At 36.9% G+C, this 27,931-nt stretch overlaps 1 protein-coding gene across 6 annotated transcripts in view; it reads left to right on the forward strand.

Moving 5' to 3' along the window:
* The window catches only part of KLHL29 (kelch like family member 29), a 490,936-nt gene that overhangs the window by 280,020 nt on the left and 182,985 nt on the right, over positions 1-27,931 (forward strand). For all 6 annotated transcript variants that reach the window (XM_058179678.1, XM_058179658.1, XM_058179633.1 and 3 more), the window contains 2 exons: positions 22,771-22,912; positions 23,673-24,215. In XM_058179678.1, the coding sequence (XP_058035661.1) occupies positions 22,771-22,912; positions 23,673-24,215 (685 nt within the window). The remainder of the gene's footprint in view (positions 1-22,770; positions 22,913-23,672; positions 24,216-27,931) is intronic.

Genomic DNA, 27,931 nt, shown 5'->3' on the forward strand with positions numbered 1-27,931 from the left:
GTTCTAGTCTACTTTCATCCATGAAAATTAATTGGGTAACTTTGGGACAATCACTTTTCCCCCCAGCCATTTAACAGGGTTGTAGTGGGGGGGAAATAGAAAAGGTGTTAAAATAAAACAACTATCCTCACACCTTTCTATATAATGTAATAATACTGACTGGTCTAAATATAATGGATTATTTTAATTTTAATTTAGATTAATGCATGTGGCTAGATTAACATTATGTATTTGAACCTATTCATACTATTAAATGATGATTCTAATAATAATAACAGAGTTGGAAGGGACCTTGGAGGTCTTCTAGTCCAAACCCCTACCCTACACCATTTCAGACAAATGGTTATCCAACATTTTCTTAAAAATTTCCATTGTTGGAGCATTTACAACTTCTGCAGGCAAGTTGTTCCACTGATGAATTGTTCTAACTGTCAGGAAATTTCTCCTTAGTTCTAAGTTGCTTCTCTCCTTGATTAGTTTCCACCCATTGCTTCTTGTTCTATCCTCAGGTGCTTTGGAGAATAGTTTAACTCCCTCTTCTTTGCGGCAACCCCTGAGATATTGGAAAACTGCTATCATGTGTCCCCTAGTCCTTCTTTTCATTAAACTAGTCATGCTGAGTTCCTGCAACCGTTCTTCATATGTTTTAGCTTCCAGTCCCCTAATCATCTTTGTTGCTCTTCTCTGCACTCTTTCTAGAGTCTCAACATCTTTTTTACATCGTGGCGACCAAAACTGAATGCAATATTCCAAGTGTGGCCTTACCAAGGCATTATAAAGTGGTATTAACACTTCACGTGATCTTGATTCTATCCCTCTGTTTATGCAGCCCAGAACTGTGTTGGCTTTTTTGGCAGCTGCTGCACACTGCTGGCTCATATCTAAATGGTTGTCCACTAGGACTCCAAGATCCCTCTCACAGTTACTACTATTGAGCAAGGTACCACATATACGGTACCTGTGCATTTTGGGTTTTTTTGCCTAAATGTAGAACCTTACTTTTTTCACTGTTGAATTTCATTTTGTTAGATAGCGCCCAATGTTCAAGTCTGTCAAGATCCTTCTGTATCTTGAGCCTATCTTCTGGAGTGTTGGCTATTCCTGCCAGCTTGGTGTCATCTGCAAATTTGATGAGTTCCCCATCTATCCCCTTGTCCAAGTCATTGATGAAGATGTTGAAGAGTACTGGGCCTAAAACAGAGCCTTGGGGTACTCCACTGCATACTTCCCTCCATGTGGATGTAGTTCCATTGAGGACTACACGTTGAGTGCGGTTGGTCAGCCAGTTACGAATCCATCTGGTGGTGGTGCTGTCTAACCCACATTTTTCTACTTTATCTAGTAGTAGGTTATGGTCTACTTTATCAAATGCTTTACTGAAGTCCAAGTAAATTATATTGACAGCATTCCTCTGGTCTACTAATTTTGTCACTTTGTCAAAGAATGCAATAAGATTAGTCTGGCATGATCTGTTTTTGACAAACCCATGTTGGCTTTTGGTTATTACTTTGTTTGCTTTTAGGTGTTCGGTGATTCGGTGATTCTCAATTAGGAAATACCATGAGTGGGGAAGAATAGGGAAAAATAATATATGGGACTTACAAACTTACAACTTACAAACGTTCAAAGTTACAACAACACTAAAAAAAAAAGGGACATGACTGGTTTTCACACAACCACTGCAGCATCCTCATGGTCACATGATCAAATTGTGTGTGCTTGGCAACTGGCATGTATTTATGACAGTCACACTGTCTCAGGGTAATGTGATCACCTTATGTAACCTTCCTAGGCGGCTTCCGACAAAAAAAGTCAAGGGGGGGGATGCCAGATTCACTTAACAACCACATGATTCACTTAACAACAAAGGCAAAAGAGATCATAAAATGGGGCAAAATTCACTTAATAATTGACTTGCTTAGCAACAGAAATTTTGGGCTCAAGTGCAGTCGTAAGTCGAGGACTACCTGTAATAAAAAAATAACTAACTAAATAAATAAATAAAACCAATAATAGAAAAATGTATTCTTCAAGCATTTAGACAAATCTACGTATCTAAAAATTACTTTACAAACTGGTGCTACAAAACAAATGGTATCTCTTTAAAGAAATATCTATTCCTTTAAAAAAGTGGTTATAAAGTAACTAATTTATAATTTAAAACTGGCATAATCAAAATGAATAGAAATGTTTTCAAAAATCACTGCCATATGCATTTAGTTAGATAAACCACCTACTTTTACTAATCAGAGGCTCATAGATATACAAGTAAGATTATTCTGTAAAAACTTTTCAATATTTGATCAATTTGGACCAATAATGTCACTCTTAATTCTAGAAATAGCTGTTCAGTAGTTGAAATGGCAATTTAATGAAACTGAATTGCTCAATCTGGACATCATGCCTTGGCCCTTTGCACTTAGGCAGACAAAGTCTTAGCAATAATAGTGTAAGCAGATGGGTTGATTCGTTCTTCAGTAATTCAGTTGCTGTTAGCCTGTCAAGGAAAAGACCTGTGCTAGACATCTACCATGGAAGCAATTCTTAACATGCCATTTAGGTTGATTTTATTGTAGACGGGCCCACTTACATCATTACAAAAAAGAAAAAAACATGTTTTGTCCTTTTGCCTTCTTCTATATTGCAGATTGTTTCCATCGCCAGCTTGGAGTGGGCTGAATTTTGACAGAAAATTAAATTTGCCCCTTTACAGTTTATCAGATCCCCTCAGTCACTTTGTGGATTTTCTTTTATTACAGTTTTGGTCAATCATGGTGTACTGCTGTTACAGCAAACACTTTTTACTTTCTGAAAAGAGTGAATTTTGAAAGGTATCCTTGGGCTGGTAGAAAAGGTTTACTTATGGCAAGGCAGATTCTGATCTAACAAAAGGGCACTAACAAGAATAAATAAGAATAGATGGCTCTAACATGAAAACTAATTCTAATTTGTTTTTAATGCAATTAAATTATTTTAACATTATTGTTGTTGTTTTACCTGTATGCGATATTGATCACTAAATATTACAATTCAGCATCATTTTTGAAGGAGCTCTTCTTTTTTTTTTTTAGATTAGATTAGAATGCTTTATTGGCCAAGTGTGATTGCACACACAAGGAATTTGTCTTTGTGCCTATGCTCTCAATGTACATAAAGAAAAGATACATTCATCAAGAATCATAAGGTACAAAACTTAATGATAGTCATAGGGTACAAATAAGCAATCAAATCGTATTAGGAAACAGTCAATATAAATCTTAAGGATAGAAGCAACAAAGTTACAGTCATGCAATTACAAGTGGGAGGAGATGGGTGATAGGAACGATGAAAAACTTAATAGTAGTGCAGACTTAGTAAATAGTTTGACAGTCTTGAGGGAATTATTTGTTTAGCAGAGTGATGCTGTTCTGGAAAAAACTGTTCTTGTGTCTAGTTGTTCTGGTGTGCAGTGCTCTATAGCGTCGTTTTGAGGGTAGGAGTTGAAACAGTTTATGTCCAGGATGCGAGGAGTCTGTAAATATTTTCACAGCTCTCTTTGACTTGTGTCTGAAGCATATAGTGATATAATGTAAACCGGTCAAATTAAGGTTTGTTGGTCATCCTCTAGCAGATTTGAGATAAATATCATTTGCACACCAAGCATGAGCCGTGGTGGCACAGTGGTTAGAATGCAGTATTGCAGGCTAACTCTGCCCAATGCCAGCAGTTTGATTCTGACCAGCGCAAGGTTGACTCAGCATTCCATCCTTCCAATGTCGGTAAAATGAGGACCCCGATTGTTGGGGGCAATAAGCTAACTCGGTAAACCGCTTGGAGAGGGCTGTAAAGCACTGTGAAGTGGTAGATGTCTAAGTGCTATTGCTATGAGTTAACATGCTTGAAGAACAGAAACACTTCATCTTTTTGATCAGTAATGCCTCCATATTATTGCCAAGTAGTATGTCTCAGGTAATTTTTGGATTTCTTTAATCTTTTAGGTATATCATTCAAGTCATAATAATTTCCCATAGGTGCCAATTTCAACTTAGAATTACATTTGCAGAAAATTGGATTCCCCCCAGGTTTTCAGTTAGGTTGTTGAAAGTGTACTCTTTCCAAAAGATTTTCAAGCCTGTAAAAAATATAACGTTTTCTAAAAAGTTCAAATCTGTACAGGAAACATATCTGATTTCTCTAAAATAATGACATGTATTGCAGTTTCTATTTAGGTTATTGTAATTGTTAATAAATTTACATTTATTTTTATAAATTAGCACTTACAATATTTTATGCAAGTCTTTCTTGTCTTTTACTTTTTTTCTGAATGGTAAATTTTGATGGTCAAGTATATAAAGCTATTTACTTTCAATACATTTTATTTTTTTAATGATTGGTTGAAGTTTAAAAATACAAAGATAAAAATCTAATACAAATTAAGAAAAATATTAAAAAGTACAGAGGAAAAAAGGGAGGAAGGAAGAAAAAAGGGTTCAGAATGTAAAAAAAAAAAGGAAAATATATAGAAATCGCTTCCTCCTTCATCAAGACAAGAAATAACCATTTCAGTAACTTATCAGCTTTTCTAATTTCAGCCTAAATCTGTTCATACCATATCTTATTGTTTATCTATTAGCAAATAATAAACCATATCATTCAATCTTAATCATCAAAATATATTCCTTCAAATAACGTCTCAGAAATTATTTTTTTATCATCTTCTCTTCATCTCCTCTCAGAAACTTCTTTGCAAGTGTAATACTTTCCTTCAATTTTAATACCATAGTTTATCACTTTCTCTAAAATACAACAAAAACAAATCTCTCCTTCCCATATGTTATCTATAAACAAATCTCTAAAGCCTTATCATTCAGTTGTGGTAAAAAAACAACTAAAAGCTGCTAAGGAAAAAAAAAACATAGCCACTTTAACTTTGGTTGCATAAGAGAACATTACAAATCTTTTCCTTTTAAAAGTTTTGATGTTTATTCCTTCTAAGTAATGTTATTATTATTTATTATTATTATTTATTTTGTCGCAACAGTATACGCAAACATTGACATAAAATAACAACACATCATATAAACGTATATATAAGCAAAAGTATGCAACAACTATATTAAATTGATATAATGAAAGGGAACAATAGGACAGGAACAGTAGGCACTTTTGTGCTCTTATGCACGCCCCTTATAGTCCTTTTAGGAATGGGGTGAGGTCAATAGCAGACAGTTTTTGGTTGAAGTTTTTGGGATTTTGAGAAGAGACCACAGAGTCAGGTAGTGAGTTCCAAGCGTTAACAACTCTGTTACAAAAGTCATATTTTCTGCAATCAAGATTGAAGCGGTTAACATTAAGTTTGAATCTATTGTTTGCTCTTGTATTATTGCGATTGAAGCTGAAGTAGTCTTTAACAGGTAGGACATTGCAATAGATGATTCTGTGTGTTAAACACAGGTCTTGTCGGATTCGGCAGAGTTGTAAATTTTCTAATCCCAGGATTTGAAGTCTGGTGGTATAAGGTATTTTGTTGTTTTCAGAGGAGCGGAGAACTCTTCTTGTAAAATATTTCTGGACACGTTCAATTGTATTAATGTCATAGATGTGGTATGGGTTCCAGACAGGTGAGCTGTATTCAAGAATAGGTCTAGCAAATGTTTTGTATGTTCTGGTTAGTAGTAGAGTTTTTGGAAAAGAAGCTGCATAAAATTAGGTTTACAACTCTTAGAGCCTTTTTTCCTATGTAGTTGGAGTGGGCTTTGGCACTTAGGTCATTTGATATGAAAACTCCAAGGTCTTTAACAGGGTGGGGGTCATCTGTAAGGTAATGTCCATCAAGCTTGTACTTTGTGTTAGGGTTCTTTTTCCCAATATGTAAGACTGAGCATTTGCTGGGTGAGATTTGGAGTTGCCAAGTTTTAGACTAATCGGATACAAAGTCAAGATCTTTTTGAAGGGTAGAAGTATTGTTGGTGTTAAATAGTTTGACATCGTCAGCAAAGAGAACACAATAACTTGAGATAAGGTCACAAAGATCATTTATGTATAGTATGAAGAGCGTTGGTCCAAGAATGCTTCCTTGGGGAACGCCACTTTTGACAGGAACAGGATTTGATAGAGCATTGCCAATTTTGACCACTTGTCTGTGGCATTTATCCAATTGTGAAGAGGTCCTGAAATGCCGTAGTATTTTAGTTTGAGGAGTAGTTTATCATGTACTACTGAGTCGAAAGCTTTGCAGAAGTCTATGTAGATTGCCTTTCTTTGATCAAGGTTAGTAGTCCATATGTTTTTGCAGTGGAGAAGTTGTAAGTTACATGATAAGTTTTTTCTGAAACCAAATTGTTTCTTAGAGAGTAGGTTGTTTGTTTCTAGGTGGAGGGTAATGGAATGGTTGATGATAGATTCCATTACTTTGCAAGTGACGCAGCATAGAGAGATTGGTCTGTAATTTTCAACTAGGCTGGGATCTCCTTTTTTGAAGATAGGGATGACTGTGGCTAGAAACCAAAGTTTGGGAAGGGAACTAGTCATGAAAGTTTTATCAAAGATTATGCTTAGGGGTTCTGCTATATTAATTGAAAGTTTTTTTAAGAAGTATGCACATAGTCCATCAGGCCCAATAGATAAGGATGGTTTCATATTGCGAAGAGCTTTTTCAACATTATCTTCTGTGAAGTCTATATGTGTTAAGTCGTTGTACTCATTGTTAGTACGATTGGGGAATGTCGGATATGAGCCATCACTGTTAACAAAGACTGAGCCAAAGAATATGTTAAAGAGGTTTGTTCCAGAAGATTATTTATTTTCATTCTCTATCTTTTCTCAGAAATTCCCTTCATAGGTATAGCACATCTTTTTTTTACATGCAAAAAAGAAAATTGTCCAAGTCACTTTTCTGAGTAGAAATCCAAGTCATTCTTTTGACTCATTATTTGTGTGTCCCTTTAGGCTATTAAGAATAGTTTTATTTGTAAATCCCATGTAAAATCTTTGTCAATATCATTCTTGTATGCTGTCCATATCCAAAATTGCCTGATTCTCAATTGTATCTTATATCTCCTCTTTTGCACCCATTTTTTTAGTAATGGATAATCTGAAGGAAAAAAAAAAAGCTTTGAGTGTATTGTTACCAATTCCTTGAAATGCTACCAGAGTTAAAATACTTTCCTGCATTCTGTATTTTACTAGATTTTCTCCTTTAATTATAATCTTTAGTTCTTTCTGATTGCCTCTAGTAACCAGACTTCAAGGTTTCCTCTTATCATTTTTTTCTCTAATCCACAACATTTTTTCAGGGAAAGATTTTTTACAATTATCTTCTTGTATCTTTAATAGGATTTTAAACAAATCATAGGAAGCATTCTTATAATTATTACAAAATTTTATTTCTAGTCAATCTGACCCTTTAGTCCATGTAAACATTCCAAAATCAACATTCTAATCACCCCTTTGTTTCTAATTTCTAAATAAAAATTAGGTCTTAAATTTGCATAAGCCTCCTATTGCTGAGGATTGAAGGAAAATCACCCAGTAAAATAAAACTACCTAATGTGTAATGTTCCTTCTCATGGTTCTGAATATCCAATTTATAACCTATTTCCAGTGAAAGTGATTAAGAAAGAAAGTGAGTGAACCCAATGTTTCTTTGAAGGCTCTGAATGGCAGCTTTGGCAAAGTTCAATATTCCAGCTCCTAGGGCGCAAAACCCCGCTAGAGAACACTGTTTTATGGTTTCGGTCAGGGTTCCAAGTAACAGCCCATAGGAAATCAAAACTCCAGTGCAGGGTTCCTCAAAGTATAGATTTATTAGGCATGTCATATTGGCACAGCTGGTGAAAACCCGAATCTGAAGTCCTCCAGGTTTTCCCCAGCCAGTTCAAAATCCAGAGTTCTTCCCCCTATCGCACACAATCATCACATGCCCTATTCAGGTCTCTTTCTCCATCCCAGATGCCTCTCATCGACATCCCTCCAGTTGCTGGTGAGAGTGTCCTTGGTTTCCGGAAGAATGTTATTTTGGCTACATATTCCCCTAGCTATCTCTGCTCCCCTCTCCCTTTCCCACAGCTCCATCCAGTCTTGCTATGGCAACCATGAAGATACTCAAAGATGGCTCTAGGTTAACAGTTTCATTGTGGGAAGCATCTGTGAGAAGCACTATGGGCGATCTCAGATTCTCTCCTTATCTGGAGAGGAGTTGGGAGAACTGATACGTTAACCAGCTCCTCCTTCTGCCGTGGCATCTTCAATTTGCCATGTTTCTCTGGAAGTCACTTTCAATACATTTTATGAATCAAGTCAGAATTCTAATCTATATTAATGATTTTACATATGGAATTAATAAAACTAAAAATCACTGCATGTAAATTCAAACAACATTCAATATATACGACACAAATAAAAAGTTTCAGAATGAAAAATGGAAATTACTTTCAAAGAAGTTCTTTGTTGTCAGAGCATAATTCATACCAGTAGTTTCATAAGCTCTATAAAATAATGCTAACATTCCTACTTTACAGACAACCTTTTGACAAAGGTGCTTGTCAGCTGACCAGTTTATTTATTGCTTCCTGCAAGATCTTGTGCTCCATTTTGACTTTTCATATAAAAGATTTAAAATTCTTTAGCACAAAGCTATTCTGTCTATACAAGCTGTCAGTAAAATTAACAGCTGTGGAAAATCAAAATCACATAGATTCTGTGCTATTGACGTTCAACAGGGGCCGGTTTAGCTCTGCCTGGTAAGGCCTGTTATTAAGAACACAAAGCCTGCAATTACTGCAGGTTCGAGCCCGGCCCAAGGTTGACTCAGCCTTCCATCCTTTATAAGGTAGGTAAAATGAGGACCCAGATTGTTGGGGGGGCAATAAGTTGACTTTGTAAATATATACAAATAGAATGAGACTATTGCCCTATACATTGTAAGCCGCCCTGAGTCTTCGGAGAAGGGCGGGGTATAAATGTAAACAAAAAAAAAAAAAACACATCATGTGAAGTTTCTGGAGGAACCATGTGACTTTGGGGATTGGCTTAATTCGTTAAGCCCACAATAAGTTTATGCAGGTCCTTCATAACTGTAGAAGAATAGTTTGAAGCATATTTTTCTATCTTCAGAACTGATGCAAAAGTATATTGTGCTATTGCTTGTGTATATTACTGCTTTCTCACTATTTTTCATTTGACTATAAAAACTAGAATTTTATAAGATCTCAAGTTATATCCTAAGCATATAAATGCACTGCATGTACCATACTTCTTTGTTGCTGGGATATAGGCAACAGTATGAGATCTTGCAACATAATCTCTCTAATCAAGATTGCATAGAATAGTGTGAGAAAGTTTGGAGTAAGATTGGGCTTTCATGACATTTGGAGCTTACTGCTCAAAATACATCTAAATTGTCCAATACTGTACTTACTATTAGCAGGAAATGCTGCATATGATGCAGGAATAATTAAAGTAACCCATTTACTCCTGTCTTACTAAAAACATTATCTGAAAGCCTCCTACAACCAATGAAGTAATTAAGAACAGAGATGTCATTATTTATAAATATTGGTTAAACCAGAAAGAATAATGATAAGCATTATTTGCATAATGACATCACCACACAAATTATATTAATCAGATTGGAACATTTTTCCAATACATGTGAATTCTCTGGGATTTCCATTAAATTAAGATTTTGTTTATGTGGTTTAATATACATTTATTTGTGTGCATACACAACAAAGGAATTAATGTAAAATATGATTTATTTGATTATTTATTATTAAGGATATTCAATCAGTCAAGGATATCAAGATTCGGTACCTTCTTCATTCCAGCTTAATATCTACATGAAGCCACTCGGTGTTATCTGATAGCACAGTTGAGTCAGTTGTGCCTATTCCTAGATTAGAAGGGCTTGCAGTCCCTCATGGCTTTGTCACCTCTCGTATGGATTACTGCAATGTGGGTAATCTGGGACTAGCCTTGAACAATATTTAGAAGCTTCAGCTGGTGCAGTATGCAGCTGGGTAGGCAGTTAAGTGTGGCTCTTGATTGGCACACTTACTTCCCTGCTCTGTGGGATAGATTGATTACCAATCTGCTTCCCAGTGCAATTCATGGTAGTGGTGATGACCTATAAAGCCCCTTGTGGTGTGAGAATGGATTATTTGAGAGACTGTCTCTCGCCAATCACACTTATCCATCCCATCAGATCAGTAGGAGGGGCATGTTCTGTGTCCCATCTGCCCGGGGCTCTTATCTGGTGAGACACAGAAAGAGGGCCCTTTCTGACATGGGTCCTACCCTGTGGTACAGCATTCCCCCAGATATCAGATTGGCCCTGACCCTGCTAGACTTTCTCAAAAGCCTTAAAAACATGGCTGTGCCAATGGGCACTAGATTATGGTAGAACTGGTGCAGTGACTAGATTAGTTGTTAAGTATGGAGACAATTACCTCAGCTGTGGATTTTGTTTTATGGTTTTATTCTATCCTTAATTAGTTTTTTGCTTTTAATATTATTCTCTTAATCCTTTGTGAGCCACTTTGTATGGAGATGGGCAGCTATAATAATATGATTATTATTATATTATGCCTAGAAAGGAGTTAGCCAGAATTACAAGCCAATAAACAAAATTTGGGAAATACAGTGCAGCTCGGTAATAGGCAGGGGATTTTTTATCTTCAGCAGTACATAGGACTGTAATGTCAGGAATGTGAAGCATGTAGGATTGTAAGAAAGAAAACTTATAGTATGTATTGATTTTCTGCAAAGCTCTGAGTACAGATCATATATCGGTGTGTTGCATAGGATAGGAATGAGAAAAATATTACTATTTTATCACAATATGATCTTTACAGCTGGAATGCTTTTGATAAACTACCAGAATTAACCTGCCTATTACTTTTTACACTGTTAGGATTCTATCCTGTTAGATATTATTATCATGTTCAATAAACAGTGGTGCTTAATGTATGTGCATCTTTTCACACCATTCCATTCACACTGAAGGACGGGCATCTGTTCTGGCTTCTATACCCATTCCAAGGTCACTGGGCTACATGCCTCTTAGACAGATATTTAAGCTAACTTCTAAAGTTAAAAATGAACATATGAATTAACTTCCACATATTCATGGGGGAAAAAATAAAAGGAATGCTTCTGGTAACACTAAAAATATGTTGGTCAGGAACATAAATGTTGCATGTCATTTAAGTTTTAGATAATATGTTATTTTTGGCTGAGAACCTAAATGTTTGTTTCAGTTAATTATGGTCAAAGACCAGTACAGAGAATCTAAATTATCTGTAGAAGACATTTTGATGCATTATGCAACAAAATATAGACCTGAAAATTAATGGATTGAAGATTGCAGAGGCTGTGCTTGACAATGAAAATGATGTGGAGAACTATAGGTTACACAAAAATGCTCCCAAATCAGAAGATGTAAATTAATTTATCTACAATGGCAGAATGTTTACTAAAGAATGGGACTGGAATGAATGCATTTGAAGATGTGCAAATGCTGGTAGAAAAGTGGTAAGTAACGTGATTTCTTTGAGAGGAGTATGTCTCAAAGAAAGCAAAGATGGCCACTTGCTTCCCTTATTATAAAACCTCAAATCCTAATTCAAATAATGTTAGATCATTCATAACAGAAATCCCTTTCTACAATTCTGATAGATATTTAGCTTTCCAACTTTATAGAGTAAAACTTCTGGCTATTCCTAATGCATGAAAAATGTATATTTACTGGTGTCTTGATAGATTCCAATTTTAGAGATGGAGCTAAGCAGAGCATTGTTAAGTAGCAATAATTCATCTAAAATCGTGTTACCAATTGTATGAATTTCAACCCCAAAAACTTAATTTCAACCCTTACTATGGGGAAATAGTAAGACATGTCTTACATGAATTAATGTCAGTTTCTGGAACATTTGTATGTTTGTTTATTATTTACTAAATTACATAGCTGCCCATCTCACTTTTACATGACTGTAGGCAACTTACAATAAACAAATAAAAATACAATATATATTACAAAATACATGCGTACATACTTGTTTGGCTTCCACCAATAAGTCAATAAACAGACATATTGACATTGATCCCGTCTACCAACTGCTGAGAACAAAAGAACTGCATCAACGGCAATCCCGAAGATAGCATTTAAAATGAACAAACAGGCACCCCACTACAAAATAAAATAATAACCCATCAGCTCACAAGATATCGGGCCACGTCCGAGTAATAACAACCAGCCAATCAAATAGTCCGAAACCAGACCATGACTCAGAAATATCTGAAGAAACAAGATTAATTTATATCACACCAACGGTATTTCAAAATCAAAGACCATATCTTGGTAACACTACCCAGAATTTTAATGGGGCGTCACATCACGGCTGTAAATGGCCGTGTGCAAGGGCCGGTTTAGCTCACGCTGATAAAGCCTGTTATTAAGAACACAGTAGCCTGCAATTACTGCAGGTTCGAGCCCGGCCCAAGGTTGACTCAGCCTTCCATCCTTTATAAGGTAGGTAAAATGAGGACCCAGATTGTTGGGGGGGCAATAAGTTGACTTTGTAAAAATATACAAATAGAATGAGACTATTGCCTTATACACTGTAAGCCGCCCTGAGTCTTCGGAGAAGGGCGGGGTATAAATGTAAACAAAAACAAAAAAAAACAAAAAATGAAGACTAAGATTGGGCAATCAGGAGCTGCACACAGACCCCCAGCCTTGACAACAGTGGTGAGATGGCATCAGGACCCTCCCTCCTGACCCAAGTGATTCCAGAGATCTTATTAAGCACCATGTACTGAAAGGTCCTGTAAAAATATCCACAAGAGCATGTTTCTAGTTATCTATATATATAAAAGCGAAAATCACTCATGCATTAATCACGAAATCTCCAGAACCGTAAAGCCTACAAACTTGAAATTTGCCACATATGTTCCTCTTGGCTTCTAGGTGCTCACTAAGAAAGGATTATTTGAAATGACCATCAGAGGATTAGTATTTCCTATATTATTATTAATATAGGAAATACTAATTAGCTCTGATGCTAAGGAGTTCTACTCCCCCTCCCCACCTGAAAAGAAATCTGTTCCAAATGCAAAACACAAGCAGAGGAGTTTCAGTTTCAGTTTTACTTTCACAGCAGGAAGCAGCTTTAACACAGAACACTTGAGCTAAGCCACGTCCAGCCTCTTTCCTGTCTCCTTCTTGCTCACCTAGCAAATACTGTTTCACTTTCCAAACAGCCCTCTGATGCTAAGGAGTTCTACTCCCCCTCCCCACCTCAAAAGAAATCTGTTCCAAATGCAAAACACAAGCAGAGGAGAGGACTTTCAGTTTCAGTTTCAGTTTTACTTTCACAGCAGGAAGCAGCTTTACCACAGAACAGTTTAGCTAAGCCCCGCCCAGCCTCCTTCCTGTCTCCTTCTTGCTCACATAGCAAATACTGTTTGAGTTTCCAAACACCCCTGAACTCTCTCACACACTGACAGGATGCTAGCCAGATACATACCAATGGATGCTGGTAGGCAGAGGCAGATCCCCCCCCCATTATTTTCCTCCTCAGTTCAGATGAATCTATTCCTTCTACTGTAACACCAGTTAAAGGGAAAAGAGGCAAAAACACAGAAAAAGATTTACAGGTGTGTTTAGGAAAACACAAGTAAGGGAAGCTGTACACAATATCATCAAACTCAAGTCAGACCCAAGTCAGTAGATAGGCTGTAAAAAAGTATACATCTAATAACCCCTACGTTAATCAGTCACAAATGAGATGCTTTAGACTAATAAGTATTTCTCTGGTTTTAAATATGAACCTCAGATTGATTGCTCCAGGGACAAGGTTGTTGATTTCAGACCCCGGTTTCCTTGTGCCTGGTGCCATGCTTTAAAGTGGCAGGATGAGAGTCCCAGGATGTGCTGCAGTGGCGGTAAAGTCCACCTCCCTCCCCTTCAGCCCTACCCTGAACCGTTACACAGCCTTCTCACCCACCAGCATCCAATGGCAAAGTACTTTCTTTCTGCTGTCCAGAAGTACAATGGATGCTTCCAGATGACGAGTTTTGGAGCCAGAGAGGTGAAGGAGGGAAAATTTATGTCAACATTCAAAGTGCAGGGGCAGGTCTACCACAGAATAGGGAGTATCATAGCGGGGTCTCAGCAGCAACCTTCATTTCTCCAGATATACTTTGTTGGTGATGATGACAATGAGAGGGATATCCGTTGTGGAATCTACCCAGGCGTTAATCCACAACTGGTTAGCTAAGTGCAGAAGTTGCTGCGTGAACACAAGAAGTATATTCTGAAACTTAAGGCTGCTGTTGATTCTGTTCTTAAGGGCCACAAGTGGTGATTAACGCCGATAGGAAGCCTTCTGGAGAGCACCGAGGTCGTTTCAATGCCCCCACGACTACAGAAGTGGCTGTTCTCATTGTCGGTCAGGATTTTGAGAAGAGAGATATCGTTCTCCACAGCAGAGGCAACAGGTTGTTACGAATCAGCCATCAGACTACCACTTTGAGTTCAAACGTCTACAATTTCCCGTTAAGGTGTGCTACCCATCACTATCAATAAGGCACAGGGACATTTTGAAAGTGGCTGGTGTGCATCTGACAAGTGGCTGTTTCTCCCATGGCCAGTTCTATGTGGCATGCTCCAGAGTCAGTTCACCTGACAACCTGGTCATCCTCCAGCCAGACAGCAAAACCAGGAATGTTGTTTACAGGGAGATCCTGAGCAATTCATCTGAGGGACGAATTGAAAGTCTATGTTATGCAACTTATTAACCTGGCTACATAGACAAAACAGCCATGGTTGCTGCTGGGATTAAAGGGCTTAAGCCTTAAGCCCATCTATTTCATTGTTGTTACACTAACAATAATGTTCTTCATCTGTAACAGAAACTTACTTTACCTTAAGTCTCTAACTAAATAATGAGTGGTTAAAAAATAGACTGTATTAATTTTCAAGCTTTAAGTGTCAATTTATCAAGCCCTATCACATAGTTTCATAGCGAAGCAGGGGTATCCAGCTAGTTCTTAAATAAAAAACTTGAACTTCCAAGTCAGAGAATGCCTACAACAGTAGGCATCTGGCATTATCATAACACAAACCATCCCAAAGGACAAGATCAACTGTTTCTTTCTTTCCACAAATATCACACAGTCCCATGACATCTCTTCCAGTGATGAAAATATGCACTGTGACCTAACCGTATTTGAAAACAACCAACTTGCTCCACCTGGCCCAGGCAATGAAAACCTCAATAATTTATCAACACATCTGAGACTTGCAGACTGGGCAAGGGGGTGCTGCCATAAAAGATTATTATATTGTGCCTTGTTTTCTTTAGACATTTGATAAATTTATACAGAATTGTTGATGTGTGGTCTATTATTTATCAGCATTTGATAGATTTTATTTATTATGTCTCTCAGTGTGACAGGGAAGAAGACTTTCGAGCAAACTGGTTAAAGTTTGGGGGATTACTTTGTTTATATAATTTTCCTGGACTTTTTTTTTCTTTTTCTTTCAGTTTTTCTTCTTTTAAATGTAATTTCATATTTATATTGCATTGTAAAGTGTGTGTGTGTGTTCTTTTAAATAGTCTGAAATTGTCTATCTATCTAAAACAGAGATAAAAAGTTTTTGGGCCATTCTAAATTAAGGATGGCAAACAATTTATAGTACAATCTGTGCAAGAATAAATAGGCTGTTGTTCACCACTATGCATCCTTGACCCTTTGAGGGCTTAATCAGTAGGAAGTAGGATGACTGAAATACATTTACCAATCTTTACAGAGAGTCTACAAGGGCTACTGGCTCTCAGTCCTTTTACCTTCTTCCAAGATGTAGCCATGCATGTTACCCCCCCGGCAAGGATTAGTTCTACTCATCAAAGAATCATAATGATTTGATGAAAAAAAAGCCATCCTACTGCAAAAAGTGTAGAAATTACTGCGGTAAAGTAATATATGAAAGGCTGTAGAATCTCCCAAATATTAAAAATGGTGAGGTTACGAGCAAATGGGTTGAATTTCTGACTGATTCATGTTTGATATTGTGACATAAAGTTATGATCACAGGATGTTTTATATGATGGCAAAGCCAGATGAAAACCTTTATAAATGCCTCTTCTGTGAAAGTGCTCGAATGCAAACAGAAGAATGTGTTTGATTTAGTATATTTGATTTATAAATTTCTTATTGTGGAAACATAATACATTGTTTGCTGTAGAGCTGAAACATCAAAACAGCAGAGATAATCTTGGGAAACAATGCTGCAAAACTTGAAATCTGATATGGGGAGTAAGTATGTGTCATGGCAAATCTGTTAGCCCAATTTTAAAGGTAGGGTGGAAACACTGTTCTGAATTTCTTTATTGTTTATTGAACTGAACAAACATATATTAGGTTTGGCCTGTAATGCACCTGGGAGAGCAGCCTTCCAGATGTCTTTTCTCTCTCTCTGTCTCTCTCTCAAAAGAAAGAAAGGAAGAAAAGAAAAAGGGAAAAGTAGAAAGATGGAATGTATTATAGGTAACTCCCAGATGGCTAGATACTTTCTGGAATTTGAATATATCTGAAGAATCCAAATTAGGGAAGTCTGGATTTCAGTTATCTATGAGATTCATTGCTGAAAGTACTGGAAATGGTAACTGAGGAAAAAGGCTTCATTTATTGTGTATTGATTGTCGCACAACAGAAAGGAAGGAAGGAAGGAAGGAAGAAAGAGAGAGAGAGAGAGAGAAAGAAAGAAAGAAAGAAAGAAAGAAAGAAAGAAAGAAAGAAAGAAAGAAAGAGAGAGTTCAGGAGCAGGAATTCAGATAGGAGTTTGTCAGATGACGAGGACCATAATCTTTGATGCTCTATCCACTGATCTTGATTTTCTAGTACATCCTTATGAAACTACCTAGTTCCCACAATCTCTTCCCGCATTTCAAGTATCCAAAAGGCATGCATGTTGATTATATCACTTGGCTCCCTTTTGTTAAATGCATTTCATTATATAATGAAAATAATTACTGTTCCTACCTTTTTCTAAAGGGAACTATGGCTTTGGCATACATCATCATTACTGTTGGAGCACTGTTAAACTTTTCAGAAATTTTTTTTATTTTTATTTTTTTATTATTTGAATTTATATCCCGCCCTTCTCCGAAGACTCAGGGCGGCTTACATTGTGTTAAGCAATATAGGCTTTCTTAGAAATTAATCATAACGGAAGAAATATTGCTACTTGATAGCTGGGAAAACTTCATTCTGCAGATTGTTGCAGTCTTAACATTGCTCCTATTTTGTTTTTTAACTTATCTCTAGTGATACCATGATCCTTCTTCAGAAAGAAAAAGCTACTTTCACTTGAAATATTTTCCATATATAAACCCAAAATGAGCACAGAACTCTATTTGCCAATAGATAATGGAGCTGGAACAGCCCTAGAATAGTGTCCTGATAATACCTTGTCTTTATAAGTATGTATTCTGAAGCAGAGGTAATTGGGTTTCGTTCACTTTTGTTGTCTTGTTCAGTAGCTGCTTCTATCCTAGCAGATATTTTGCACAATCCATGCTAAGACTAAACCAGCTAGCATATTGTAACTCTAAAGCACCTGCCTCCTTCAGGCTGTGGATCCTTTCATTCTATCTATCTTTATGGTGCTCCTTCCTTTCTTCCTCCCTCCCTCCCTCCCTTCCTCTCCATTTTGCTCAAAGCATTTCAGTTGAGTTGGTTTTATAATGCTATATTCTAGATCAGGGGTGTCAAACTCATGTCGTCATGGCAGCATCATGTGATGTATCGGGATTTTTTTCCCCTTTGCTAAACCGGGCTTGGGTGTGGCCAGTGTGTGACGTATCCGGCCTACAGGCCGGGAGTTTGACAGCCCTGTTGTAGATGCTTTAGATTGTATGAATTAGAAGTGTTAACTGTAGCCTAAGAAAGTATTAGAATTGTATCAGATAACTGATCAAAGTCTTTTTTCCTAGTACCGTCAAAAGCAAATTTCTTAAGGAGAATGAAATTAAAAGTATCATCTACGTATAGCTAAGCAGTTGGGGTCATAAATGGATAGATACCATTTCACCAATGAAGGGTAAGGATGTAAGAAATTTTGGGGAAAAAAAAGAATCTGAAATTTATATATTGACCTTTCCAAAAAGAACTCGATATGAACCATCATTTTGTGTCTTCTTCATTCAATACAGATATTCTATTCTGGGGACTATTATTTAATGGTATAACTTTCAGTGTAATTGATAATTAAGCATGAAGAAGTATGCATGTAAAGATCGTTACATTTGTACATTTACAATGACAGAAAGGAACTAGCAAAATTATTCCAAATTTTACAAACCATATTCAGGCTGACACAGGATTGGCGATTTAGCTTTCATGGACAGGATTATATTGAAACAGGGATGTCAAACTTGCGCCTTCACAATGGCATCACATGACATATCATAATTTTTTTCCCCTTCGCTAAACCGGGCATGGGCAGAGCTCGCTTCCGCAGCACATATGCTAAACTGGGCTGCAAGTTTGACATCCCTGCTCTAGACCCTTTCAGAGGCAACATGCTTTACATATTTTTTTTTGCCATGAGTTAGTGTAGGACTAGAAAACAACTTGAGAGATATTTGTGTTTATTTGCAGTCAAGGATAGAAAATGGCAAAACAAAAATCTAAAAATAAACTGAAGTAAAGCAAAACTTTTCCTTTGCATAAGAAACAGCTGTTTTACTGTTACAGAACATTTTCATTAAATTTCTTGAATTATGAGTTTAATACAGCTGTAAAAACATCAGATGAATGCAAGAAACTTAACAGCATTTGTTGCCTGAATTAATACATCTGTGTAGAGCTTGGTTTTTATTTGTACATATGCCTTTAGTTTGAGAAACTGAAAAAGTGTTAGAATTTGATCATTTCATTGAGAAGATTTTCGGTTATTTTGCTACAAGCAAAACAGAAATTATTTATTAAGGCTGGTAGTCCTCGACTTACAACAATTTATTTAATGACCATTTAAATATAAAACCCTGAAAAAAGTGACCATTTTGACCATTTTTCACATGACTATTGCAGCATACCCATGGTCACATGATCAAAATTCAGACACTTGGCAACTGGCATGTATATATGACAGTTGCAACTTCTGACAAGCAAAATCAATGGGGAAGCCAGATTTACTTAACAACTGTGTTACTAACTTAACTGCAATGATTTAACAACTGTGGCAAGAAAGGTTATAAAAGGGAACAAAACTCATTTAACAACTGTCTTGCTTAGCAATGGAAATTTTGGGCTCAATTATGGTGGTAAGTAGAGGACTACCTGTATAATAAGAGAGACTCATCATGGTTATTTAATTGTTGAGATATGCTCCCTCCTATACGTTTGATGTGGAATGAATGTAGTTTATTGAGAGAAATGTTTTCTTCACTATCAATATAACCTGCTATTGTATAACTGTAGAGATCCCTCATGTTTATTGAAAGTGGCAAGTTTAGCATTACTTACATATGTTTTACGCTGGCTGCATGTGAATATTACTTATATTTCATCCATATTCTTCCACAATTTGAACTTGCAAACCTTTAGGACATTTTGCTTAGCAGGTTATTCTTTTCTTTTTCACAGCTTGTTTCCCCATATTTTTAGTGTCCAATTTGTGCTTGGTATTGAGAAGATTACCATACTTATTGATCGGTGTGTGACAATTGTTGTTAGTTGCAAAGATGTGACCGACCCATCGCGACCCCATGAAAAACATTCCTCCGGGCCTTCCTGTCCTCTACCATCCTCTGGAGTCCATTTAAACTCATGCCTACTGCTTCAGTGACTCCATCCAGCCACCTCGTTCTCTGTCGTCCCATTCTTCTTTTGCCCTCAATCTTTCCCAGCATTAGGCTCTTTTCCAGTGAGTTTTCCTTCTCATTAGGTGGCTAAAGTATTTCAGTTTCATCTTCAGGATCTGGCTTTCTAAAGAGCAGTCAGGGTTGATCTCCTCTAGGACTGACCAGTTTGATCGCCTTGCAATCCAAGGGTCTTGCAGGAGTCTTAAATAGGCAGGGCGATGGTATACAGCCTTGTCGGACTCCTTTCCCAATTTTGAACCAATCAGTGGTTCCGTGTCCAGTTCTCACTGTTGCTTCTTGACCCGCATAAAGGTTTCTCAAGAGACAAATAAGATGGTCTGTACTCCCATCTCTTTAAGAACTTGCCACAATTTGTTGTGATCCACACAATCAAAGGCTTTAGCATAGACAATGAAGCATGTGAAGTGTGACAATTACAGGATTTCAAATGAAGTATTGTGAATTGTGTTAAAAGATATCTAGTCAAATATTTTGAATGTGGCTACCATGGAAAAGCAGCTTGAAAACAAATAGATGACCATCATACTTACATAATCTCTGAACTAGGTGATTAAAATAGGCTATATGGGGCTCCTTTTGGAAAGCAGTTCGAAATGATAGATTTGGCAGATTACATCAGCCAAAATAGTGTTGGGATATGATACGTATATCAATTAGCATCTGGGCTCAATTTAAGATTCTGGTTCTTATCTTTCAAGCCTAATTCAATTGGAGCCAGGTTTTTCCAAAGACCATCTACTGACTTTCTATTATTTTAAAAATAATGATATACTGTAACTCAGGGCAGCCGCTGTATTTATCACATGAGGAAATTGTCTAGGTCCCTCTATCAAAAGTGAACCAATTCCTTATATCAGTTTATAAGTCCTTTTTCTCAAGAGCCAAGGTTTGGAGGCTTTCTTGGTGATGACTGTCAGCTGGTAAAACTCCCTTTTCTGACAGAATAGACCAGCTTCTTTTATCTTCTTTCTATTCTATTCTATTCTATTATGTAATTTTTGCTCTGTTTTATATGACTGATTCAAAGGAGTGTGTATGTGTGTATGGTAAAAATATTTCTTTCCTGAAAGGTGTGCATCTATTGACTGAAAGGCAGGATTAGCAATATTATAAGTAAATAAACAAAACATTGCCATTGGACATCTTGATATTTAATACCTTCTTTTCTGTCTCTTCCTAAAGTATATGCTTTTGAAGTATCACAGCCACAAAGCCTTTCAGAGGTTGTCTATTCAAGCAAGTAGACATTTGGCCTCTCTTTTCTTTCCTTTTGAAATGCACACCTGAAAGTGTGTTTCAAGCAATTTACCTCTTTCATGTGTTCCTTATTTAATCCAAATAAGTGTGTGACATGAAAGCTAAAAAGCAAAGTACACCATAATGCAATTAGTTCCTGTGATGTCTACAGAACATTCTAGAAAGCCCATCTCTTTACAGTGGCCAACGAACATATCAGATAATTAAAGCTAAAATAAATGTTCCTGTGTTCTACCAAAGACACAACAGTTCCTTTTAATCATTGTATCTTCAAGATCACCAAAATTTAGCATTCCAAAACAGAAAAATAAGTCTGTTATTAGGGTTTGTTTTTTTCATTTAGCATTAAACATTCCATAATCAGAAATTTTATTGGGCTATTTCTTCTCTATTTCTGATTTCCTTCATTGTACCCCAAGATTATTGGGCACTGTAAATTAAAATTTATAGCTTCTTTCTGACTGAATCAATACTAGTTTGGCAGTGGGTTTGCATTCTGACAGGTAAACCTACTCATTAAGAATCAGGAATTGTGAACCATGTTTTGATGGGAGGCAGAATAAAAGAATTTTTTGACTGACAGAAGATATTCTGTTTAATTTAGCCAACATGATACTTCCTCCACAAATACATACAAATTAGAACGCACATATTTTGGACAACTTCTTTTTCTCTTGGAACCTATCTAGATATCCATATGGTGATAAAGAAGGTCTGTATTGTTGTTACATTTGTGTAGGGAGGGATATAATATTGAAAGCCTAATTCCCTTCTCTGGCAGAGACATAAGGAGAAACTGGGAAGCACCTTGGTTATCATATTAAACATGTATTTTTTCTTTGGATATTTATATAAAGCTGTCCATTTGCTTGTATCACAAAACCCTACTCTTTCCTGCTCATTTCTTTTAATACCCAGAAAAATAGCCAGTACAGACTTGGTGCAACATCTATTGTCTTCATGTATTATTAGTTCAGTTTTAAAGATACTTATGCAATAAGGCCTCTTTAACATCTCAATTGACTTCTGGAGAAAGTTCATTTCTTCAAAAATGGCATTTGCTTTTTCATTATTGGAATAGGGACAATGCAGAAAAAATCCCAGCATGAAATTATACACACACACCCCCAGATAGCTAAAAAAAATTATTTGGGCAAAGTCAGATAATTGTGATGAGTAATGAATGGTATTAGGGATGAATTATCGAATACCTTGCACATTGATAGCAACATTGCAGAAATTTTATAGTGGTACATACTGATTGTCCTGGCAAGTAAGTAAATTGGGAGTAGAAGTGTTCTTTTCATAGCCGCCTTAAGATAACAATTGTTGGATTAATCATAATACCTTTCAAACAATAAAAATTATATTTAGCTTGCTCTGTCTAATGTTGGCCTACTTCAGGGGTGTCAACCTGGTGGCCCGCAGGCCGGATGCGTCATGCATAGGCCACACCCACCCCGGTTCCGCAAAGGCAAAAAGCATCACGATGCATCACGATCCGGCCCATGATGCGATTGAGTTTGACACCCATGGCCTAGTTAAATGCAATATAAAATTTTATACAAAAACATGCAAAGCACTATAAGGATTCTGTGTATGTATGTCTAATTTTGATATGTTTTCTTTCATTCTCTGGCAGACACTTTCCATTTCCAAGACAGATAATCAACCACAAGGATTAGCAACCAGTGTAAGGTGGGGACAGACACCTATCAATCAGTCTACTCCCTGGGATACAGATGAGCCACCATCTAAACAAATGAGGGAGACTGAAAACCCAGGTATACTTTCAACCTTATTTGCAATTCTGCTGGAGAAAATTGTTCAAAGCAAATTCAATACTCTCTTTCCAATTCCACTCTAAATAAGGCTTTATCGTGAGTTCTTTTTTTAATATCACAGCTGGCTTTGCTTTCTAGTGACAAAGACCACTTCAGGTTACTCCTATGACCTATGCTAATACAAAAGTATTAAAATGCTGCAAATTTGTTAAAAGTTCTTTCTTCTGCCCTTTCTGTTCCTGTTTATCCTGTGTCAGAATAATAATAAAATCCCCCTGGTTTTTAGGTTTAGGTCCTTTGGTTGCGGTGTTATCTAGATGCGTTTAATATATAAAGTCTCTTTTTGTGTCCAGAGCCACCTGAAATATTTTCCAGTTTCCTGACACATCCTGCTTCACCAGGCGCCTAATTATAATCACTTTGTAGCAGCTGGAACATGGTTATTACACACACTGAGTGTTTGTCAGGGAGCCACAAAAACACATTGGAGAAAGAGGTTAATTTTCTTGGAAGCAGAACATTACAGAAAACTGTAAACATACTGTCTTGCACGTTGATCAGGATTTTTAACGCTGATGCTTTCCTGCCATATTATAGCATTTACTGCTTTGCACTTACCATTTTGGACTGATGTCAGTCCATCCCTCTCGTTATGAGAGAGAAGGGGACAGACACAACAGAATCGCATTTTCAGAGGGAGCTATTTTGGGGACTGACCTTTTGCAAAAATTGTTCTTATTGCTAGCTTTCCTTTTTCCAGGTACAGCTCCATGGGTTACAACAGTTGCAGCAGGTAGCCAACCAACTCTTATAACTCATTCTTATGGGATGAATCAGCCACCGACCTTCAGCCCAGCAGTCAACGTCCAAGCCCCTGTCATTGGAGTCACACCCTCACTCCCTCCACATGTTACCCCCCAGCTTCCATTAATGCCAGCTCATTACCAGCTTCCGCAGCAGCCTTCACGGCCTCTCAGTAACATGGTTGTGAATCTGCAAAGCCAGCCTTTGTACACAAACAGTCAACCCATTACTATGTCTTCTATGACTGGGGTTGGTCAGGTGACTCACCCAGGCCATGGGGCAGTAGGGAATGGTCACATGACTTGTCCTATCCTGCCTCCACCACCACCTGCTTTGCCTTCAGCTGCCCTACCTAATAGTGTTCCAGCCACCAATGGGCAGGCTGCTCCTCAGCTTCCTCCTAACCCGACGGGCAATCAGGACAACACAAATGGGGTGCAGATGCTACGGACTGTTGGTGTGGGGAAATACGAGTTTACAGATCCATGGCATCCAAAAGGTAAGTCAGCCCAAACTCTTCATATTTTTGGAAATCGGTACCTTCAAGGATGTGTCCACTTTGTGGAGGGTAATAAGATAGTAATATTGAAGTTCTGCCAGCAGCCGGAACAAGAGGAAGTCCTGCCAATTAAAGCGTCTATCATGTTGACAGTCTTGCACCAGCACTACAGCATCTGTTTTCCTGCCTTGTATCTGAGGTAGCTTTTCATGAATTAAAGATGATAAACTGGCTCTTCCAAGAAGACAGAGGGGGGAAATGTGCTTGTTTTGGAACTGAATGACACTTTCCAAAGTATCTCAAATAAGTAGAGATTCATATATTAAGGCACATGAGACTGCTGTTGCTCTTTATCGTGGATTTTCTTTTATTTCTCTTGAGAAGCACTTTCTTATAAGTCACACCACCATCTTTCTGGCTGTTGTTGGGCTTTTTGAGTTATGCCGTTTCATATGAAGTGTCAGAATTTTTCTTCCTTTAACGTTTAGAAGAATTAGGTTGATGTTCCAGTCAGCTTTGGCTATTGGATAGATTAATCAGCCTGAAAAAAATAATACGGACATCCCGTGGGTTTTGCCATTCAAAGAGGGTATATTACAAAGCATAGTTGAAATGAACCTATGTGAAACTATCAGATTCTTCGAGTTGATGTTAGCCTAACAGCAGCAGGATGGGAAAGTCCCCTGGTGCAAAGAATTAGGTGTGCATCCAATCTTGTTTGGATTGATTCTGGAAAATCAAGAGGGCAAGGAATCAGCAAATGGGCGAAACCAAATCAGATCTGTGCGCTCTGCAGTGTGTGTGTGTGTGTGTGTGTGTGTGTGTGTGTGTGTGGGGTCACCCTTTGCTCTGTCCCAGATGGATCAACGTTCTAGGTGTAGGCCAGGAAAATTAATAAGGTTGAAAAACTATCTCAACAGTTAATAAGAGAGGATTTTTCATATATTAAAATGCCTTGCTGACAAAATTCATATGCTAATATATAATTCATGGAAACTATTTCTGAGCATCAGAATAATTCCATTTTTTTTCTGGAGATGGTTCTTTAAAAATTGACAGAAATGCTAATATTTAATATCCATGTTCTGGAACCGTTTTAAGCTAATGTTCCTCTCCTGTATGTCCTGGGCTAAACTTATTAAAATAAGATGAGCCCTTTCGGTAGGAAGGTCTAACACAGATGTTTTCATCCTTCCAATTCATACCTAGAATCAAAGAGGAACTCTTTTCCTAGAAGGTGTGTATCCCATGCAGTGAAAAGGAGCCAATATTCACATTTACCGATGACAATTTTAGCTTTATCTATGGTCATAAATTGTAGTGCAGGCAATGGTTCCCAGTTTATAGTCATCCCCATCGGATTTATTCTCCCTCATTGAATAGTAAGGAGAGATTGAAGAATTCATATAACTAATGCCTGAAAAACAAAAGTAATTTATATATTTATTTATTTATTGGAGGATTCATTTCCTTTCCTCAAAAGCATGTACTTTGAAGCTATAATTGCACTTGTCAGATCTAACATCAAACAAGTACATTTATAATCTAGTTAAATAAGAAGAAATCTTCAGTTTCACAACTGGGCTCTGTTTAGAATGAAAACCTTAATATAAATTATCTTGCATTCATAAAGAGAGTAGTTTAATATCCCACCTAGATACTTTGCATTTTTCAGATCTGATTAATTTCAGATTTGTATGTGGCTGACTGCATGTACTCAACAAAACGGGACAGTTATGGTTTAAGTATACAAACAAAAATGTTTGTATGCTAGTTTTTAGAAATTTTCTCCCTTATTTGGAGTGAATGCCAGTATACATTATAAGGAAGTTTCTTAATTGTTTTCAGTGTCTTTCAGTTATTATTCCCCAATCTCATATAGAAAAGCAAGCTTCCCTATTTTACCATTTGACAATCTACTTCAGGATAATAAAACTGGTTTGCAATTTCTCAAATAAAAGAATACGTCTTGCCAGTCAAAATGTAGGATACTGATGTTTATGATGAGCCGTGGTGGCACAGTGGTTAGAGTGCAGTACTGCAATATACTTCTGCTGATCACTGGCTGCCAGCAGTTTGGCAGATCGAATCTCACCAGGCTCAAGGTTGATTCAGCCTTCCATCCTTCCGAGGAAATGAGGACCCAGATTGTTGGGGGCTATATGCTGACTCTGTAAACTGCTTAGAGAGGGCTGTAAAGCACTATGAAGCGGTATATAAGTGCTATTGCTATTATACATAATTAGGGAACTGGTTTAAAATTGCACATTTTGTTTTTCCTAATTATGTTTCGATCAGATGAGTTGTATTCCTGTAGGATCTCCACTAGAATGCACTCAAATATTTTTGTCATAAGCCATTTCTATAGAATATTTCTTTCAGCCCAAAACAAAAGAATTAACTGGATATCCCATTTGCAACAGGTCAATGTTTTTCCACGCAAAAGTGGAAATTAAGCTTTTTTTATTCATCTAATTTTCTTGAAATGTTATTCTGATTTGCTTTAAATATTTTTATTATCAGAATATACATCAGTTGAAAATTTAATTGGTTTCTTATAGTTGATAGTGATTGTGTGGAGTATCTTTAGATATGTTAGGTATTTAAATGTTTAGCCTTGCTACCTTATTTTAATAATATTTTCCTGTTACATATATTAAGAAATTAGAATTGTATTGATGCAATTATTGGAATATCTGTGAACTATTTCTCTCCTTTATGAAATGCTTAAAAGTTATTTCTCAGTCATGCTCAGTATTTCTGTACCACCACCATTAGAAAATGCTATAGGTAAAGTAAAAACAGCTGCATGTGAGTTGAAATACAATTTATGCTCCTAAAAACAAATTCTGCCTTCATTGTCGATCAGAAAAGTCGGCAGTTCAGCGATTCAAATCCCTAGTACAGATCTCCTGTGTGAGCAGGGGGTTGGACTAAATGACCTCCAAGGTCCCTTCCGTTACTGTTACTGTAAGTAACTACATGGAAAATTAAGCCCAGTGTTCCTTGTTTTCTGTAGTTGCCTGAAATCTAGAGAGATTAAGAAATAATATCAGGTTTAATGTCATTGAGGCCTATAGAATATTGGGCCACAAAATCTTTCAGGTGCTGTAGAGATAGATTTTTAAGTTTCTATCATTTTGGGTCTCTATTTTAAGTTTAATTTATCCCAGTATTAGATAACAACATTAGATGAAATTATGTTTTAATTCCCACTGAAATTAGACTAATCGGTTGCTCTAAGGAATTATTTAATCAGCTGAATAATTTTAAGGACATTGCTTAAAGCATTTTATAAAAACTATGAGGAAGTGCAATAGTTCACAGACAGTAGGCTTAGAAATTATTAATTAAACACTTGTATGAAATGCTAAAATCAAACTGGTGGTTCCTTCAGATATGTTCAACTGTTTGTCTCTTTTGCCTTGATGAGCATCATCCTTAGCAACACAGTTCTTTTCCATTACATTAAATATCTGTCCCAAATGAAGTTTACATTTGTGTTGTGAGAGTAACTCATTTTTCCAACAGAAAAACTAGAGACTAATTGTTAATATTTGATACACAGTATATTCCCAGTAACCCTGTAAGTCTCTCCTCCAAAAGACCCAGAAAACTCACATTTCATTTTACCAACCAAAAATATCTCCGTGGTACAGTGGTTAGAGTGCAGTACTGCAGGCTACTTCTGCTGCCTGCCAGCTGCCTGCAGTTTG

This window comes from Ahaetulla prasina, chromosome 1, assembly GCF_028640845.1.
Source record: "Ahaetulla prasina isolate Xishuangbanna chromosome 1, ASM2864084v1, whole genome shotgun sequence".
In the NCBI taxonomy this organism is placed as follows: Eukaryota; Metazoa; Chordata; class Lepidosauria; order Squamata; family Colubridae; genus Ahaetulla; species Ahaetulla prasina.